Source organism: Mesoplodon densirostris, chromosome 10 (genome assembly GCF_025265405.1).
Source record: "Mesoplodon densirostris isolate mMesDen1 chromosome 10, mMesDen1 primary haplotype, whole genome shotgun sequence".
Taxonomy (NCBI): domain Eukaryota; kingdom Metazoa; phylum Chordata; class Mammalia; order Artiodactyla; family Ziphiidae; genus Mesoplodon; species Mesoplodon densirostris.
Window position 1 is genome coordinate 70,290,118 of NC_082670.1, and position 18,497 is coordinate 70,308,614.

General features: G+C 47.8%; 2 protein-coding genes across 2 annotated transcripts; both read left to right on the forward strand.

The window, feature by feature from the left end:
• Positions 1-39: 39 nt before the first annotated feature.
• On the forward strand, positions 40-16,398 carry ATRIP (ATR interacting protein). The gene is made up of 13 exons (XM_060111248.1): positions 40-336; positions 2,173-2,303; positions 2,985-3,155; positions 4,737-4,855; positions 6,245-6,402; positions 7,660-7,755; positions 8,073-8,202; positions 8,392-9,081; positions 14,414-14,550; positions 14,708-14,799; positions 15,274-15,354; positions 15,574-15,826; positions 16,240-16,398. The coding sequence occupies exons 1-13, from the start codon at positions 90-92 to the stop codon at positions 16,305-16,307; spliced, it is 2,373 nt and encodes a 790-aa protein (XP_059967231.1). The 5' UTR covers positions 40-89; the 3' UTR covers positions 16,308-16,398.
• A 69-nt stretch (positions 16,399-16,467) lies between these two features.
• On the forward strand, positions 16,468-18,373 carry TREX1 (three prime repair exonuclease 1). The gene is made up of 2 exons (XM_060111249.1): positions 16,468-17,038; positions 17,349-18,373. Exon 2 carries the CDS (start codon positions 17,370-17,372, stop codon positions 18,312-18,314), a length of 945 nt encoding a protein of 314 aa, XP_059967232.1. The 5' UTR covers positions 16,468-17,038; positions 17,349-17,369; the 3' UTR covers positions 18,315-18,373.
• The last annotated feature ends 124 nt before the right edge of the window (positions 18,374-18,497 follow it).

An 18,497-nucleotide genomic window follows, 5' to 3' on the forward strand; every position in this document is an offset into this window, starting at 1 on the left:
AGCGGCGGCGCGCTAGCGGTTGGTCCAGCCCTCCGGCCTCGAGGTTACAGGCTACACTCGGTGCCTTTGGATACCGGCTGGCGGCAGGCATGGCTGGAATCCCCGCGCCAGGCAGCAGGAGGCGGAGCGGGCCCCCGGCACCCAGTCCTGGCCCGCCGCCCAGCACCCAGCACCCTCCGAGCAAGCGGGCCCGGGGCTTCCTCGCGGCCGCCCCCCCAGACCCAGAAGACCCATTCGGCGCGCACGGGGATTTCACCGCCGACGACCTGGAGGAGCTCGACACCCTCGCGTCACAGGCCCTGAGCCAGTGCCCGAACGCGGCTCCGGACGTGTCCAGTGAGTGCGCCTTTTCCCCGAGGGTGGTGCAGACCTCGCTAGACCCACTAGGTGGCTGTGGCTTAAGAACCCCACGACCGCTGTTCCGGTGTCTTGCACTCACACTGCCACTTCACCTTTTAAAAATATAGGAACAGTTTGATTTAAGCAGCGGCGTGTCCCAAAAGGTCCTTTGATTTGGGAGAGAAATGTATCAGTAGTGTCAAACAGCCGATTTGGAATACCGAAAGCTAGGTTAACATTTTACTTTAGTTTCTATACTTTGGACCACTAAGAGTCTTAGTTCTTAACAGAGATCCTTGCAACACGACTACCACCACCATCAGAATCATCACTACCTACACATGGGGACCCATCCTTATGACAGGTTTGGGAGGCTTTAGATCCAAGGAAGACCACCTCTTCCCTTGGGCCGCGTGAGCATAAGAGGGGCCTGGCAGAGGCAAGAGATAAAAGAGACTCATTCTTTTATACAACCAATAAATCGTACTTAGGTGCCCAAACTTTAGGAGCTGCAGACACTTAGCAATAAACAAAAGACAAAAAGCCCCCTCCTTCATGGAGCTTACCCTCATTCTAGTGAAGTCTTGTGGGGCTCCCAGGAAGAGAAATCTCTACTTGGATGTCTTACATGAATCTTATATTCCACACAATCATTTCCTGGAAGCCCCGTCATCCACCAGCACCTCCAGCATGGTGCCTGGCAAAGCATTCAAAAAACACTCAGAACATTTGATGACCAAATGTTCTGCATGGCAATGACTAGCACCACTCTCCATCATGTAGCACAAGGCACACAACAGCTCCCTTTCCTTGACCATGGATCTGATCCCTTTCCAAATCCTGTAACTTTACCTTCTTAATCCATCCTCTCTGCATCATCTCTGCCATCTCCCTGATCTGTGTTACCATCACCCCTTCCCGGACAACAGTCTACTAAATTGTTCCCACATTTCCAGTTATGACTCAAGTCAGACTTTATACCACAGCCAGAGTGATCTTTTCAAAACTAGAATCTCTGTGTCACACACAGATACACGTGAACATCCCTACTGAAAGCCTTTAATGACTTCACACTACTTCTAGTATAAAGATCAAAATCCTTAACATGGCCAGCAGGACCCAGCATGGCCTGTCCCTTTGCCTCTCCTTCTGTGGGTTCTAGCCACACTAACCTTCCTTCATTCCTTGAATTCTCCCTGCTTCCTTACAATACAGAAACTGCACATTGCTGTTTCTTACACACTGAGCGTTCTTTCCATCTAGTCCCCATCGCCACTCATCTGGTTAGTTCCTGCTTGTTCTTCAGCTCTCCATTCAGTCATCACTTACCTGGGGAAGCCTTCTTCTATTCATCCCGTTGGATCAAAGCCCCTATTATAGGCTTTTCTATATTTGCTCTTCTCTGCAGCTCTTATAACAGTTGAAATTTTACATTTATTCTTGTGTTTTTGAGTGCCATGTAAGCTCCATGAGTGTAAGGACTGTATCCATTTTGCTCACCATTGTACCTTTCTTTAGAGGCTAAAGCCTGGCATATTTTAGGTGCTCAGTAAATATCGTTGAATAATAGATCACTGAGTTCTGACCAGTGAGATTCCCACAGCACCTTTCAGCCTTTAGATGAGACTCTTAAAACTGGGTGAAGAATGGGGAGAGGGTGGCAGGTTCTGTTATTTCCTGAGGATTGATTCATGGTCTTATATTGGAAAATACCTATAGTGCTTACTAGATCTTTCTCTAATTTGCTTTCAAAAATGATTGTTTTCAGCATTGTCTGGCTAACGTGGGAAAATGTTGGGTCCTAAAAAGTATACGGGAACTGTTTTTTTACAGATGTTCATAAGGTCCCCAGATTAGATGGGATGTCAAAAAATCCTGCAAGGAAAGACAGAGAAAGTGTTCCAGTTAAAGATAATTTTGAATTAGAGTTACTTCAGGCACAGTACAAAGAGCTTAAAGAAAAGGTAAGTGATTTAACTTGTGGCTTTTGTAGTTAATTCATTCACCTATGCGTGTGTTATAAAGCATTATACAATCAAATATATAAAAGTTTTAAAACAAGGGTCCAGATTCATCCCCATGAATTGGGGGAAAGAAAGCCAGAAAATTTTGCTTGAAACTAAATCCTGAGATTCCTAACAACCAGGGCAAGAAAGGAAACACTGTAAACCATATACAAAAAGAGATACAAACTTTCTGTTATAGCACTGAGATAAATTTATAGCCTATGTCTTATATAAGAAACAACATCATAATGGTTGCTATTTTCATTAGCAGTTTTGCAAAAAAGCAAACATTCTTCATATGACTATCTGTAGGTCCCTAGAAAAACCAAGAACATAATGTAGAATTTTAGTTCTGTGAAGTGTGTGACCCAAATTGTTTAATACCTCTTAGAGCCTATAGAATCTGCATGCAGAAGTGACAAGTGTGTCCTTAAGCTATCTTGCTGAATATCCACTGTCCCAGGAATGGGCCTAGCAGATCATGGTGATGTCTGATTGGTACAGATATGTTTTGAGCACTAATTGGTCTGTTGGACATGTTTTAAATGTGTTTCTTCATCTCCCCAGCTACATGTTGATACATGTACATATATAATTTTCCCTTACAAACTTTTCACAACATCAATTTGGGATTTACAGATGAAGGCAATGGAAGAAGAAGTGCTCATTAAAAGTGGAGAAATTAAAATTTTACGGGACTCACTGCATCAGACAGAATCCATTCTAGAGGAACAGAGAAGATCACATTTCCTTCTTGAGCAAGAGAAAACTCAAGCACTCAGTGACAAAGAAAAAGAATTCTCCAAAAAGGTGACCCAGAGCATTTGTTTTGCTTGTATGGACATCAGCTTTGCCTGCTCAATGAGTTCCTTTAGAAGCAATGACTAAAGTTGCTTATAGATCTTCCAGGAAGATTTCAACAGTTGTTTGTCTTAAATACTTTTGCTACCAACTAATTGCATGTACTTTTCTCCAGGCTCTGAGGTTTGGAAAAGGACTTAGATGAAACTCTGCTTTGCTGTGGCAGTCTGAGTTACTAGCTCACACTTTGCAGAAACAGCTAAAATTAGTGGGTTTTTTGTTGTGTTTTTTGTTTTGTTTTGTTTTTTTGGCAGATCAGAAACTCAGTTGACCTAGCTTAGGCCAAAAGAAAATGTATTGGCTTCCATAACTAGGTCTGGGAAAACAGGTGTGCTGGGGCCTCAAAAGACTCAAGATTTGCCACGACTCATCTTTATTCTCTGTACTATTGATAGGCTCCATGCTTATGGTAGAGGATGTGTTCTCCAGGGGCTCCTGGGCTCATATTTCATAGCTCCAGAGCAGACTGAAGACTTAGGGTTCCTTATCTCCAAGTTTTAAAACTCTGGAGAAGGCTCTAATTGGTCTAACCTGAGTCAGGTGCCTGCCTCTGAACTAGTCACTGTAACCAAAGAGATAATAGCTCCCATTCAAATCACATATTCAAAGGTAGGAAAATGATGTTTCTTAAGGGAGGGAGATACTGTTCTGGGGAGAAAAACAGTGGGTGTCCAGTATATACCACTTTCCTTCACTTCCCAAGGCTTCAAACTCAAGGACATGGGCCTTATTCTGCCATTACTTCATTCAGCAAACTTGGCAGTCTTTAAAGAAGCACTGACCTGTGCCCAAGACTAACAGCAGTAGTTGCCTTTCCATATACATGATGAAGAGCAAAGGGTTTGCAATCAGACAAACCAGAGTTTGAATCTAGGCTTTATCACAATCAAGCAGTGACCTCAGGGTGATGACTTATGCTCTATGACTCATTTCCCTTATCTGTTCCAGAAAATAACCAGAAGGGCTGTCGTGAGACTTAAATGGTCCTGCCCTTGTGTCTGGTGCTGTGCCTGGGGAATGGCAGCAGTTACCATTGGCCAGAACAGCAGGTCTCCCCACACTGTACAAGGTTTTGGTAAAACTCTTCTAATTACTCAGCTCAGACCTCAGGAAGACTTGGATTGTGCACCACTATATTCACTAAAAGGTCTACATGTTACCGTGAGATATGGTACCTTGTCAAGCTCTGTGCTGGGCATTTTACATTCACCATTCTTACTTAATCCCCCCAACCAGGAAGACAGGTATTTATGTTACAGATAAGCTGGAGTTCAGAGAGGCTGAGTAAATGGTATTTGAACCCTCACAAACTACCCAGCTATAGTTCAGATCAAAATATCTTTCTAGAATACCATGTCATCTTTCAGGAAGAAGGTTAAAGCTTGATATTTTAGTTCATTTATGCCACAGCAGACTTTTATACTATCTCTCATTGCTTGTTTTTCCTTTACTATCTTGAGATTTTGAAGCCCAGAGCTGTTTCTGTATATGTGATGAGGCCTCTGTAAGTATGCTTCTTTTGTCTTCCAGCTCCAGTCATTGCAGTCTGAACTCCAGTTTAAAGATGCAGAGATGAATGAATTAAGGACAAAGCTTCAAAGCAGTGAACGAGCTAATAAACTAGCTGCTCCCTCCATTTCCCATGTCAGGTAATGATGGTGCTAGAGGGAGAATACAGTTTTGTATCGTTTAGTAAAAAGTCTGAATAACAATGTCAGGCTAGTCCTGAACAAAGGTCGTTTAGACTCTGCCACCGGGGCATAGATGCTCTTTCCTGAAGGCCTCAAAGATAGTTTGGATGAGACTAGAATGGTTTGGGGCATCATAGCATAAAGGCCCCGCACTCTAGAAGTGCTTCCTCCCTGTAGACTTTATAAACACAACACAACTCCTCGGGATGAAAAGAGGCTGGAAAGATGCTCTCCAAACTTTTGGAGTGGACCAGTCTTCATTTTTATGTAATTTGTTTCAAATAAATGATTTTGCCCCAACTGTATTTCAGTCCCAGCTGCTTGGAATATTTTTTCTCATTTGCTGTCCAGCAGTCCCCACCTTTGCTGCAGATGTGATCAGCTTGTTAATGGTCCGTCCTGTCCCCTGCCTGACAAAGAAGTCTGGCACACTGTCAGGATCAGCCTTGAAATTTGAACAGTGTGGGTCAGGTTGTCTTTTTCTGGTATTCAACATTCTGCTGCCTTTGCTTATAATGGGCAGGGTGTGAAACTGAACTTTTCTTGCCTTGCGTAGCCCAGGTAAGACAGGAGAGCAGAGGGAGTCCATCCTCACCTCTTCACACTAACAGGAGGGCCTCAGCATTGTCTGATCCAATCAGAGGGTTAAGACTGCTTCTCTAACATAAAGACCCTGGCAACAAGGCACTGGCTCAGTTTCCAAGTTGCAAGACACAATACACCTTTTTCTAGACCCTCTTTCTCCTGAAAATCTTTTCATTCAGTCCCTGACTATTATAAAAGAGGTTGTTCCAAACTAGTGGTTACCAGGCGGGGGAGACGAAATGGGAAAGAGGCAATATAGAGGGATAGGGGAGTAAGAGCTCTAAACTATTAAGTATAAAATAAACTACAAGGATATATTGTACAACAAAGGGAATATAGCCAATATTTTATAATAACTATAAATGGAGTATAACCTTTAAAAATTATGAATCACTATAGCATTTGCTTATAACTTATATAACATTGTATAGCAACTATATTTCAATTTAAAAAAAAGAGGTTGCAAACTGAAAAGATGTTTTGGTGGAATTGGAAATAGTAATGGAGTTATGGCCAATACTTTTGGGTGATTGGAAGAAGGTGGAAGCAAATGAAAGATGTTTTTTTTCAACAATTTGAATCAAAATGCCTTGAATTTTGCATTGCTGTCCTGACAAAGAATAACAAACCTGTAATAGATAAAACTTTTGGTCAAATCACCTAGACAGGAAAAGTTTAAAGTTTGTTAGAAGTTTTATAACCAGGTATTTTACATGGTGTTAGCAGAATCATTACTTTGCTTTCATAGTTAACTTTTTCCAGTCCTAGGAAAAGCCCTTCTGTGGTTATAAAGCCAGAAGCGTGTTCTCCACAACTTGGAAAACAATCTTTCCCTACAAAGGAGTCTTTTAGTGCTAACATGTCCCTTCCCCACCCCTGCCAGACCGATCCAGGATATAAGTCCCTGATGGGCAAAGAGGGTAAGTCAGTCTATCCATCATCTATTGCTCTATATCAGACTACTCACAGACTTGAGCCTTGAAACATTTGAGTATTTATTTTCTCCTCATTTCTGTGGGTCAGCAGTTCTGACAGCACAGTGGGGATGGTTTGTCTCTGCGGGCACTGAAGGCTTGTAGGGGGCTGGAGGATCTATTTCAAGGTGGCTCACTCACATGTCTGGCAGTGGAATTCCTTTCCACATGTGGGCCTTTCCTCAGGGCTACTTGGCTGATCTCATAACCTGGTAGATGGCTTCCTCTAGAGCTAGCAAACCCAGAGAGATAGGTGGAGGCTATCCTTTTTATGGCCTAGCCTCAAAAGTCACATAGCATCACTTCTGCCACATTCTGTTTGTTAGAAGTGAGTCATTGAGTCTGGGCCATGTTCAAGGGGAAGAAAACTAGGCTGCACCCTTTGAGGAGAAGTGTGTCAAAGAATTTGCAGGCATATTTTAAAACCTCCAGTCAGCATCCATTGCCATGCCAGAAACACAGCTAGTATGCAGGAACATGCGCTCCTTTCATCGCCCAGCTGAGTCCAGACTGAGGGAATGCTACTGCTTTCTAGAGAGACAATCTAGCATTAGTAGGTTTTCACTCTGAGACTGTGCTATGCCAGTTTATCTTACAATTCAGATACATTGCCTTTCTCCTACCATCAACACTTTCAAGTCATTAGCATCACGCCACCCCTGAGAACTACAGCTACTCACATTTTTGACATTTAGCAACTTCAGGAGCAGTTATCAGGTAGCGTTATGAGCAGGCAGTGGAGCCCACCAGCCTGGCCGAGAGTCCCAGTCACATTGCTTACTGGCTTGTATGATTTGAGCAAGTCCCTTAACCTCTGTGCCTCAGTTTTCCCATATGTAAAACAGAGCCAATGATAACACCTCCTGGTTGGGTTGCTGTGAGGAACAAGAGAGCTAGCATGTATAAAACTCTTAGAACAGTGTCTGGCACATAATAAGAATCATATAAAATGCTTTTATGTTATTGCCTGATTTTGAAGTGGGGCAAACAATTTAATTTTCTTTTCCTTTCCTTTCCTTATGCAAGTTCCTGTTTTATATGAGGAAGGCAAAGATGTGAATGTTCTTGAGTTGCTTTGGCTCTTGTTTTGATCCAAAGTTGAAGAAGTAGAACAATGTATGTTTTAAACTCATTACATTTAAGTTTCTGATACACTTGTGCTTTTGTGTTCCAGTTTTGATTAACATATTATCTGTTATTCAGAGAATAAGACCCACAGTCTGGGAGATGACCCGATAAAGCAAGAACAGTCCCAGAAAAGTCTTATTGACAGCTGGATGCAGAGATCAAACACTCAAGGTACCAGAATACCTGCTCCTTCTGCAGGAAGCCTTCCTGGGTCCGATCATCCTCTGTGATGCTGCAGTGGAATTGCCTAGGGAACTGTCCTGGGCTCAGTCAGCACCCCAGGCAGTGCTTTAGAGGGTCCAAGGGAGTAGTAGTCTGTGGCTTAAGCAGAAGACTATAAAATGGAAGGGGCCAAGAGCAAGTATGCCTCCGAGCCTTCAGTACCCACAGGCATCTCAAGGGAAGTTAGTGGCAGTTTAGAGGATAGTTGGCATCATAGAAAAGCACTCTCGTGTCAGAACCTTCTACAGTCACCTTGTCTTCTGCAGGCTCCATTTTGATAAACCTTCTCCTGAAGCAGCCTTTGATCCCAGGGTCATCCCTAGGCCTGTGCCACCTCCTGAGCAGTTGTTCTGAGGCTCCTACCGGCACCCTGTTCCAGCTACCCGGACTTGGCAGGTAAGCATAAGACTCCTAAAAAGCTTGTTTGGAGGAAGTTTACAGGAAGCAAGTCCCTATCTGGTCCTGACCGGCCTAGGAGGTCTGCTCTGGGCAGGAAAACTAGAGAATTTAGCAGGCAGGTTGTTTGGGTCCCTTGACCTTATCTCCCTTTCACACTTGTGTGTTTTCTTTTGTGTCTGTTGCTAGTACCTTGACTGGGATTTCAAGCCTGAGGACCACAGATTCTTGTGATGGGTCATTTCCCCTCTTGGCCCTGAGAGAAGCACAGAACCTGGCACTTACTGGACTGAATCTGGTGGCCAGGAATGAAGGCTCCTGTGACAGAGACCCAGCAGAGGGAGGCGGAAGGGCCTTCCCACTCTGCCAGCTTCCTGGAGCTGTGCACCTCCTCCCCCTGGTACAGTTCTTTATCGGCTTACACTGCCAGGCTCTGCAGGATTTGGCAGCAGCCAAGAGAAGCGGAGCGCCTGCGGACTCACCGACACATCCCTCCTGTGTGAGCTCTGGGGTAGAGGCCAGCCCCGAGGACTCACTTTGCAACCTGGAAGACTTCTCTGTGGCTTCACTAAGTGTTCTTCAGCACCTGGTGTGCCACAGCGGAGCAGTCATTTGTCTGTTACTATCAGGAGCAGGCGCCGATTCTGCTGCTAGGGAAGGAGACCAGAGCCTGGTTGACGGACATGGTCGTGGGGATGTGACCTCAGCCCCAGGGGGGCTTGCCGGTGACCAAGGCCAGCATCCACTATTGAAGATGCTTCTTCAACTTTTGGCTTTCTCTTCTGCAGCAACAGGTCACCTTAAAGCCAGTGTCCTCAGCCAGTGCCTTAAGGTTTTGGTGAAATTAGCTGAAAATGCTTCCTTTGATTTCCTGCCCAGGTATAATGCAGCATGGGAGTCATGATTCCTTGTGGGTCTTACCCGGCCTCTTGAGGTCTGTCCTGAGGCCCCTGTACTTGTTCCCATCTTGACTCGTCCATACTGCTCAGCTCTAAGCCTTGGTTTAGGTTCTTAGCTAGAGTTCTCAAGTGATGGGAAGTGGGGCCGGGAGTTAGAAGAACCAAGGAAGTGGTTTATTTGGCTTAGTTCTGCCTCTGGATAGTAGGTAAGCGAAAGACACGTGATAAAAGAAGGCTGCTAGTCACTATGGAAGAGTGTCCTGCCCCCGAAACAGACAAAGGCTGAACCAAGAGGCCTTTGAACCTGGGACATGGATCAGGTGAAGACCAGATTTCACAGCCACATTGAAGTTTAGTTTGGTGGGGTTCCCTGAAGAAGCAGAGGGTGTGTGGAGGGTCTGCAGCTACAAGCTGACCTTGCTGGGTATCTGCCCATCATCGTGGTGTCCACCACTGGCATGAGCCACAGGTTACTTGCTCTTAAGGTTTGTTGCGGAACACTGTTGTCATAAATTCCTAGCTTGGGATTCCAGACCCTCAACACTGGGAAGGTAAACACCACCCAGCCAATCCCCTCATCCTGTAATCCCATCTCCCCCTCAGCATCCCACCAAGAGGCCAGTTCCTCTGTTGGTTGTATCTTAAGCCTTTTTGTCTCTGAACTCAGAATACCTGTTTGCTAAAAACACTCCTGGATCCTGGTTTCCATATGAATATATTCTGGCTTGTCTGGTGCATCCTAAAGGTGGTGCTCAGAGCTAGACACAGTGTACTACAGAGTAATGTGAGCAGCAAGGTAGGCACGTTACCATCACCCAGGTGCCTGGCAGGGGGCCCAGCTCATGGTGGCTGATTGCTTCTTTTTTTTAATTATTATTATTTTTGAGTCTTCTCTTTCCTTTTATTTTTTTTAATTCCATAGTGCTTTACAGTTTTCAAAAATTTCACACACGATTTCGTATAATCCCATAACAATGCTTTTTTAAAAATCCCCTACCCCTATATTGCCCTTCCTTCCCTCTCCCCACTGGTAACCACTAGTTTGTTTTCTGTGTCTGTGAGCCTGTTTCTTTTTTGTTTTATTCACTAGTTTGCTGTATTTTTTAGATTCCACATACAATATCATACAGTATTTGCCTTTCTGACTTATTTCACTTAGTATAATGCCCTCCAAGGCCATCCATGTTGCTGCAAATGGCAAAATTTTGTTCTTTTTTATGGCTGAGTAGTATTCCATTGTGTGTGTGCGTGCGTGTACATGTACCACATCTTCTTTATCCATTCATCTGTTGATGGACACTTAGGTTGCTTCCATACCTTGGCAATTGTAGATGACGCTGCTATGAACATTGGGGTGCATGTTTCTTTTCAAAGTAGTGTTTTCGGTTTTTTTCAGATATATACCCAGGAGTGAAATTGCTGGGTCACATGGTACTTCTAATTTTTTGAGAAACCCCTATACTGTTTTCCACAGTGGCTGCACCAATTTACATTTCGCCAACAGTGTAGGATGGTTCCCTTTTCTTCACATTTGTAGTGTTCTTTTTGATGATAGCCATTCTGACTGGTGTGAGGTGATATCTCATTGTGGTTTTGATTTGCATTTCCCTGATGATGAGTGATATTGAGTATCTTTTCACGTGCCTATTGGCCATCTGGATGTCCTCTTTGGAAAAATGTCTTTTCAGTTCTGCCCATTTTTTGATTGGGTTGTTTGTTTGATGTTGAGTTGTATGAGCTGTTTGTGTATGTTGGATATTAACCCCTTATCCGTCATATCGTTTGCAGTTATCTTCTCCCATTCAACAGGTTGTGTTTTCATTTTGTCAATGGTTTCCTTTGTTGTGCAAAAGGTTTTAAATTTAATTAGGTCCCATTTGTTTATTTTAATTTTGTTTCCTTTGCTTTAGGACATGGATCCAAAAAAAAAAAATTGCTGCTATTTATGTCAAAGAGTGTTCTGCCTGTGTTTTCCTCTAGGAGTTTGATAGTAGCTGGTCTTCCCTTTAGGTCTTTAACCCATTTTGAGTTTATTTCTGTATATGGTGTTAGAGAATGTTCTAATTTCATTGTCTTACAAGAAGCTGTCCAGTTTTCCCAGCACCACTTATTGAAGAGACTGTCTTTTCTCCACTGTATAGTCTTGCCTCCTTTGTTACAGATTAAATGACCTTAGGTATGTAGGTTTATTTCTGGGCTCTCTATTCAGTTCCATTGATCTGTGTGTCTGTCTTTGCACCAGTACCATACTGTTTTGACTACTGTAGCTTTGTAGTATAGTCTGAAGTCAGGGAGTATGATTCCTCCAGCTCTGTTATTTTTCAAGATTATTTTGGCTGTTTCAGGGTCTTTCATGTTTCCGTATAAATTTAAAATTTTATTCTAGGTTCTGTGAAAAATGCCATTGGTAACTTGATAACAATTGCACTGAATCTGTAGATTGTCTTGGGTAGTATAGCCATTTTGACAGTATTGATTCTTCCAATCCAAGAACAGGATATATCTTTCCGTTTATATTGTCTTCAATTTCTTTCATCAGTGTCTAATAGTTTTTGAAGTACAGGCCTTCTGCCTCCTTAGGTAGGTTTATTCTTAGGTGTTTTATTCTTTTTGATGCAATGGTAAATGGGATTGTTTCCTTAATTTCTCTTTCTGATAGCTCATTGCTAGTGTATAGAAATGCAACAGATTTCCGTGTATTAATTTTGTATCCTCCAACTTTACCAAATTCATTGATGAGCTCTAGTAGTTTTCTGGTGGCATCTGTAGGATTTATGTATAGTATAATGTCATCTGCAGACAGTGACATTTTTATTTCTTCCTTGCCAATTTGGATTCCTTTTTATTTCTTTTTCTTCTGATCGCTGTAGTTAGGACTTCCAAAACTATGTTGAATGAAAGTGGTGAGAGTGATCATCCTTGTCTTCTTCCTGATCTTAGAGGAAATGCTTTCAGCTTTTCATCAATAAGTATGATTTTTTTAAAATTTTATTTATTTATTTATTTGGGCTGCATTGGGTCTTATTTGTGGTATGTGAGATCTTCGTTGAGGCATGCGAGATCTTTAGTTGCAACGCATGGTCTCTTCATTGTGGCAGGCGGGCTTCTCTCTAGTTGTGGCGTGTGGGTTTTCTCTTCTCTAGTTGTGCGTGCAGGGTCCAGAGCGTGTGGACTCTGTAGTTATGGCGCACAGGCTCCAGAGTGTGTGGGCTCTGTAGTTTGCAGCATGTGGGCTCTCTGAGGCGCACGAGCTTAGTTGCCCCGAGGCACGTGGGATCTTAGTTCCGCGACCAGGGATCGAACCTGCATCCCCTGCTTTGGAAGGTGGATTCTTTACCACTGGACCACCAGGAAAGTCCCTACCAATGAGTATGATGTTAGCTGTGGGTTTTTCATATATGGCCTTCATTATGTTGAGGTATGTTCCCTCTATGCCTACTTTCTGGAGTTTTTTTCTTAAACGGATGTTGAACTTTGTCAAAAGCTTTTTCTGCATCTATTGAGATGACCACATGGTTTTTATTCTTCAGTTTGTTAATGTGGTGTATCACATTGATTGATATGTGGATATTGAAAAATCTTTGCATCCCTGTTTCTTATTTTTTAAATGAATGAATTCCAGGAACCACATTTTTAGCAGTTCTCTTGGTAGATATATCATCATTCTATTCCTGTTGAGCTTGTCCACAATAACATCAAAAAACAGCCATTTAATGGGTGCTTACTGCAGGCCAGACACAGATGCCTTCTGTTCACTAGCTTGGGTGGCACCCTCAGAGCCCTGTGTCTTCACGCCCAGCACAGAGCCTGGCTCACTGTGAGCACTCAGTGTTTGTTGAATGAATAAACCCCATGTTGTCTTGTCTGAAACTTGTCTGAAACCCCAGAGGGAGTATGCTAGATCAGCCAGTTAGACTCCTGAATCATTGTTCTTGATCACTGTCTGATGCCACCTCCCACGCAGTGCTTCTCTGAATTCCTTCATGCTTGCAGGCTGAACCCCATTACCACACAGCTTCATGTTCACCTTGAAGTAAAAGCCAGGGACAGGTGCTACCAAGGCTCCATAGCAGTACGTGATACAACACGAGCAGCCAGGCAGGCTGTGATCTCCTATGAAAGGCACCACTGCCCGCCCAGGCTGGAGGGCACCTCATCCCCTCAGACTCTTGTCTTCCCACTGCATCTGTTTTACGGGTAGGTCCAGCGTAGCTCCCCAGGTACTGGCATGGCAGGCGCTTTTAAACAAAAAGTTGTCATCCCCAGCTCAGCCAGGGCAGCATGACTTATTTATTGTGCGTTTAGGGGCTGTGCCAAAAAAAAATTTTTTTTCATTTAAAAAGGCGGCTCCGATGCTGTCAAAAATAATTTGAAAACTACTGTGTTGTGTATAAAGATGGATTTTTTTAGTTTCAGGGGCCACTTCTGGCCTAATAATGAAATTAGGTAGTAACCGGTTAAATTCCAGTTTCCCACAAAGTTCCACATTCCCTGGTGACTAGAAACATTCAGCTTGTCTCTCATACAGGATTTGCTCTAAAATGAGTTCGCCCCAAATAGACCTTGCTTCCTAATGGTGTACAAGGAATATTGTTAACCCTTGGTGCCATGTGCATGAAAAGGGACATACCCGCAGAACTGCCCCTCCCCCCACCCACGAGGCTGTGTGGGTTGAGCAAAAAGTGCTTGTCTTTGGACTTGGTTCCTTGGTAATGAATGCGCCATCCCTTTGCCCCCAAGACCAGGGGGAGAGTACCCAAGCCCCTCACCCTGCACACCCTGAGTGCGTACCTTCTCATACGTGGCAGCAGAGGAGCTGGTATTTCCCGACACGTGGGGAAAATGAAGTCTTCCTTGCCCAGCGAGTGGTCTCATAAGATCCAACCATAGCCAAGTCCACATTGTCACTGCTGACGCCTGGCCAGTCCTCTGGTGGTGGGCACAGGACATTTCTCTCACACTCAAGTTGAACCTGCCTCCCTGTTTGGGAGCAGAGGCAGGAAGGAGCCCAAGAGTAGTGTGGAGGCCGGCACCCGAGGTCCAGGGGGGCACCTCGTATTTGCTGGGTGGCACTGTGCCAGGTAAGGGCCTGTCATCTCTAAGCCACAGCAGTCCCACAGTGAAGGGTAGTACCCACTCGTTCACCTGAAACACGTATCAGCAAGTAGGGTGGCATTTGAACCCAGGTCTGTCTGAATCAAGTCTCCTTTTTACTGGCCTCTTCAACTTCCTGTTGCCTACCGTGAAAAGGTGAGGGTGACTCATGGGATTGGGCTGGAGGTGTCACGTCTCTCTGGGGCCCTGTGTTTCAGGTTCCAGTGCGTGTTCCGGGTGCTGCCACAGTGCCTGCGCCCAGAGACACCCCTGCCTAGTGTGCTGCTGACTACTGAGCTCCTGTCCCTCCTCGTGGACCACGAGAAGCTTGCACCTCAGCTCTGCTCCCACCCGGGTAAAGCAGGCCGGGGGCGCGCATCCGGACTCCTGCAGCTTGGAGGAAGGGTGGTGGTAGGGGCAGGTCCGGGGCCGCCTGAGGGCTTCTGCAGCTTGTACCTCAGGCACTGGGTGAGAAGGCGGATCCTGAGTGAGCGGTGGGGTGTCCTTTCCAGAAGGCTGCCTCCTGCTGCTGCTGTACATGTACATCACATCGAGGCCTGACAAAGCCGCCTCAGAGACACAGTGGCTTCAGCTGGAACAAGAGGTAAAGACACCAGAGCCCCTTTTGTGCTGCTCACCGCCCCACCCCACCCCACCCCACCCCACCCCACCCCACCTCACTCCATCCCACGTAAGAGCCACTCGTCTCCTTCCTCTGGGAATTAAAGGAAGCTTTAATTCGTTTTGGTAACGCGTTGAGCCACTAGCAAGGTCAACTCATTTGGGGGACTCCACACTACACAGATACAGTACAGTCGGAGCCCAGGGTATCCTGGGACTTGGCAAGGTTGCCTGGTGGCTGGAGGTGGGCACAGAGGCAGGTGGGTCAGTGGTGAGACACAGGTGTTGGTCCTGAGTGTCTCCTGGGAAGCTCCCAAAACACTACCACCTCTTGGATCCCATTAGTGCAGACAAGCAGTTGCTGAGGCAACTGGAGCTCTTGTAGAAGCCTGAGAAAGCCCTCACTGTGACCAGGGCCTCACTGTGCCGTGGATGGGACAGTCTGTTCTTGTTCTAGGCTGTGTGGCTCCTGGCTAAGCTTGCTGTGCAGAGCCCCTCCTCCCCAGTCACTGGTTCCAGCTGCCAGTGCAACGTGGAGGTGAGTGCCAGGGGCAGGCAGGGGCCGACAGTGGGCAGCTCTGCTGGTGGATGACAGGGCCCTGTGAAAGCATCCCATGCTCCTTCACCAGGACTAGACCCTGGTACCACTGCTCAGAACCTTCCTCACCCGGGTGGCTAGGAAAGATGCTGCCCAGCTAAGCAGGTTGTCAGGGTGCAGGGACCACCTGACCTGACCTCAGCCTGTGCCCTCCCCCAGGTGGTCAGAGCACTCACGGTGATGCTGCACAGACAATGGCTGACAGTGCGGAGGGCAGGGGGGCCCCCGAGGACTGACCAGCAGAAGCGGACGGTGCGGTGTCTGCGAGATACAGTGCTGCTGCTGCACAGTCTGTCCCAAAAGGACAAGCTTTTCACTGTGCACTGCGTGGAGGTCCTGCATCAGTACGACCAGGTGATGCCAGGGGTCAGCATGCTGATTCGAGGGCTTCCTGACGTGACAGGCTGTGAAGGTGAGCCTGTAGGAGGGCCCCTCCCTGCCCCAGCCCACATGTGGAGTTTGCCCTGAAGTTCGTGGACAAATCAGACTACCTGGCCTTAGGTCAGCAGCACTCCATCCACACAGCCTTTGCCGGCACTGGGGCCATTCTTTTTTCTTCCCTGTCCAGTTCTTCTCTCAGCGTATCAGCCTGCCTTTTGCTCATATCTACTGAGTCGGCCTGGCAGAGCCACGGTTTTTCCAGAAACATCCCTGTCTGAATTGCCTTTGTATTATTTTGCTTGCAGTAGCTGAGGGAGCAAGGCCTGGGCATGGAAGGGACTGCTTAGTTCCTGTGGGCCTGGTGGGGAGGAGAGGTGGGACCTCCCCCAGTCCCAGCACCTTCAGGCAGGACTTCACCACAGAACCCACTTGTTTTTGGCTCAGAGGCAGCCCTGGATGATCTCTGTGCCGCGGAGGCTGATGTGGACGACCCCGAGATGGACTGTGGCTGAGGCCTGTGAGCATCGAGCCACACGGTGGCACCAGCACCACTACGTTCCTTACCTCATCCCCGGATTAAAAGCAGTGACTGGCTGTTAGAGAAAAGGCCAGCCTTACGTTTCCTGAGTCTGATCTGTCTCGGCTAAGTGGGAGGGACAGAGCAGGAGGGGGACCCAGGGAAGGCTGGGATCCTTCTTCCTGTTCCTGGCCGGCAGCCCCATGGTAGGAAGGAGCCCTGCCTTGCCCTGCCCTGCCTGTGGAGTTGTCCTGAGTCATCACTTTCGCCTGAGGCCATGGGAAGAAACCATTGTGTGGCAGGGAAGAAGGTGGCCCTCAGCCCAGGCCTAAACCAGGGAGGCCTGGGAAAATGGGGCCAAGGGGTACCCACCCTTGGCAAAATGGCCACGGCAGGGGCTCCCAGCAGGCTCCAGTCCTGGAGCTAGCCTGCCCCATAGCCCTGTCCTCCTGGTGTGAGGGCGTGAGGGCCCTGGTGCGTTGTGCCAGCCAGCAGGCCCACAGTGAGAGGTCTGAGAAGGCCTTTGGGGATAGCACTGTGGGTGCCTGGGGAGGGACAGGTGTTGGCAGGAGGGACAGCCCAGGCAGGCTGACAAGCGGGGCGGGCCTTGCTCACACCAGCCGCTGGGCGGGCTCAGGCTGAGTTTCACTTCCCGCCACTGCTGCCAGCAGCAAGAACCAGCTGGAGAGCGTGCACCCTGAGTCATTGCTGCCTGCCTGCTACTCGGTAAGTGAGGACCCCCAAGGGGAAGGGGTAGGGTGGGAGGGCCATGGGTACCTGCCCCACCAACCCCCACTGGACTAAGCGGGCACTAGGGGGAGGAGCCAAGCCTTCCCCTGAACAGAAAACAGTGTGCTGGTCCCACTAAGAAAGCCACCCCACCCTCCCTGGCTTCCTGCCCTGGAAATGGGTCCTGGAGCTCAGCAACAGTTTCTGCCCGTGCAGGGAAGGCCAGAGGGGTGCTCCTGTCCCACTTGCCTTACCTCTTATCACTGGGCACTCACACATCCACCCCCCACCCCATGCTCCTCCCCAGGCTCAGCGGCAGATACCCACCATGGGCTCGCAGGCCTTGCCCCCGGGTCCTGTGCAGACCCTCATCTTCTTGGACCTGGAGGCCACTGGCCTGCCCTTCTCCCAGCCCAAGGTCACAGAGCTATGCCTGCTGGCCATCCACAGATGGGCCCTGGAGAGACTTCCCACCCCTCAGGGGCCTCCTTCAACAGTGCCCCCACCACCCCGGGTGCTGGACAAGCTCTCCCTGTGTGTGGCTCCGGGGAAGGCCTGTAGCCCTGCAGCCAGTGAGATCACAGGCCTGAGCACAGCTATGCTGGCTGCACACGGGCGTCAATGCTTCGATGCTAACCTGGCAAACATGCTCCGAGCCTTCCTGCAGCGCCAGCCACAGCCCTGGTGCCTTCTGGCACACAACGGTGACCGCTACGACTTCCCCCTGCTCCAGGCAGAGCTGGCTGTGCTGGGCCTTGCCAGTGCTCTGGAGGGCGCCTTCTGTGTGGATAGCATTGCTGCCCTGAAGGCCCTGGAGCAAGCTGACAGCCCCTCAAAGCACGGCCCAAGGAAGAGCTACAGCCTGGGCAGCATCTACATGCGCCTGTACGGGCAGGCCCCACCAGACTCACACACAGCCGAGGGTGACGTCCTAGCCCTTCTCAGCATCTGTCAGTGGAGGCCACAGGCCCTGCTGCGGTGGGTAGACGCTCACGCCAGGCCCTTCAGCACCGTCAAGCCGATGTACGTGGTCACAGCCTCGACTGGAACCAGCCCAAGGCCATCTGCTGCTACGGCCACTGTACCCCTGGCCAGCGCCAGGGGCACCAGCCCCAACTGTGGTGGGAACAGGAACCCTAAGCCCCTTTCCCCAGCGAAGAGCCCTGGAGCCCCACCCAGGGAGGGGCTGCTGGCCCCACTGGGCCTGCTGGCCTTCCTGACCTTGGCAGTAGCCACGCTGTATAGGCTGTCCTTGGCCATACCCGGGCAGTAAGCCAAGAAGGAAATTCTGACTAATAAAGACCCTCCACAGCACCGAGTGATCACTCACCTCTACCCACCGTGGCAGCCTGAGAGCCTCCCGCACTTCTGCCCACACTGAGACACCTGGGGCCGGGGGCACAGGAAGTGGCAGTCTTTGTCCATCACCCTCCCTAGCAGGATGGTCAGACGTCTG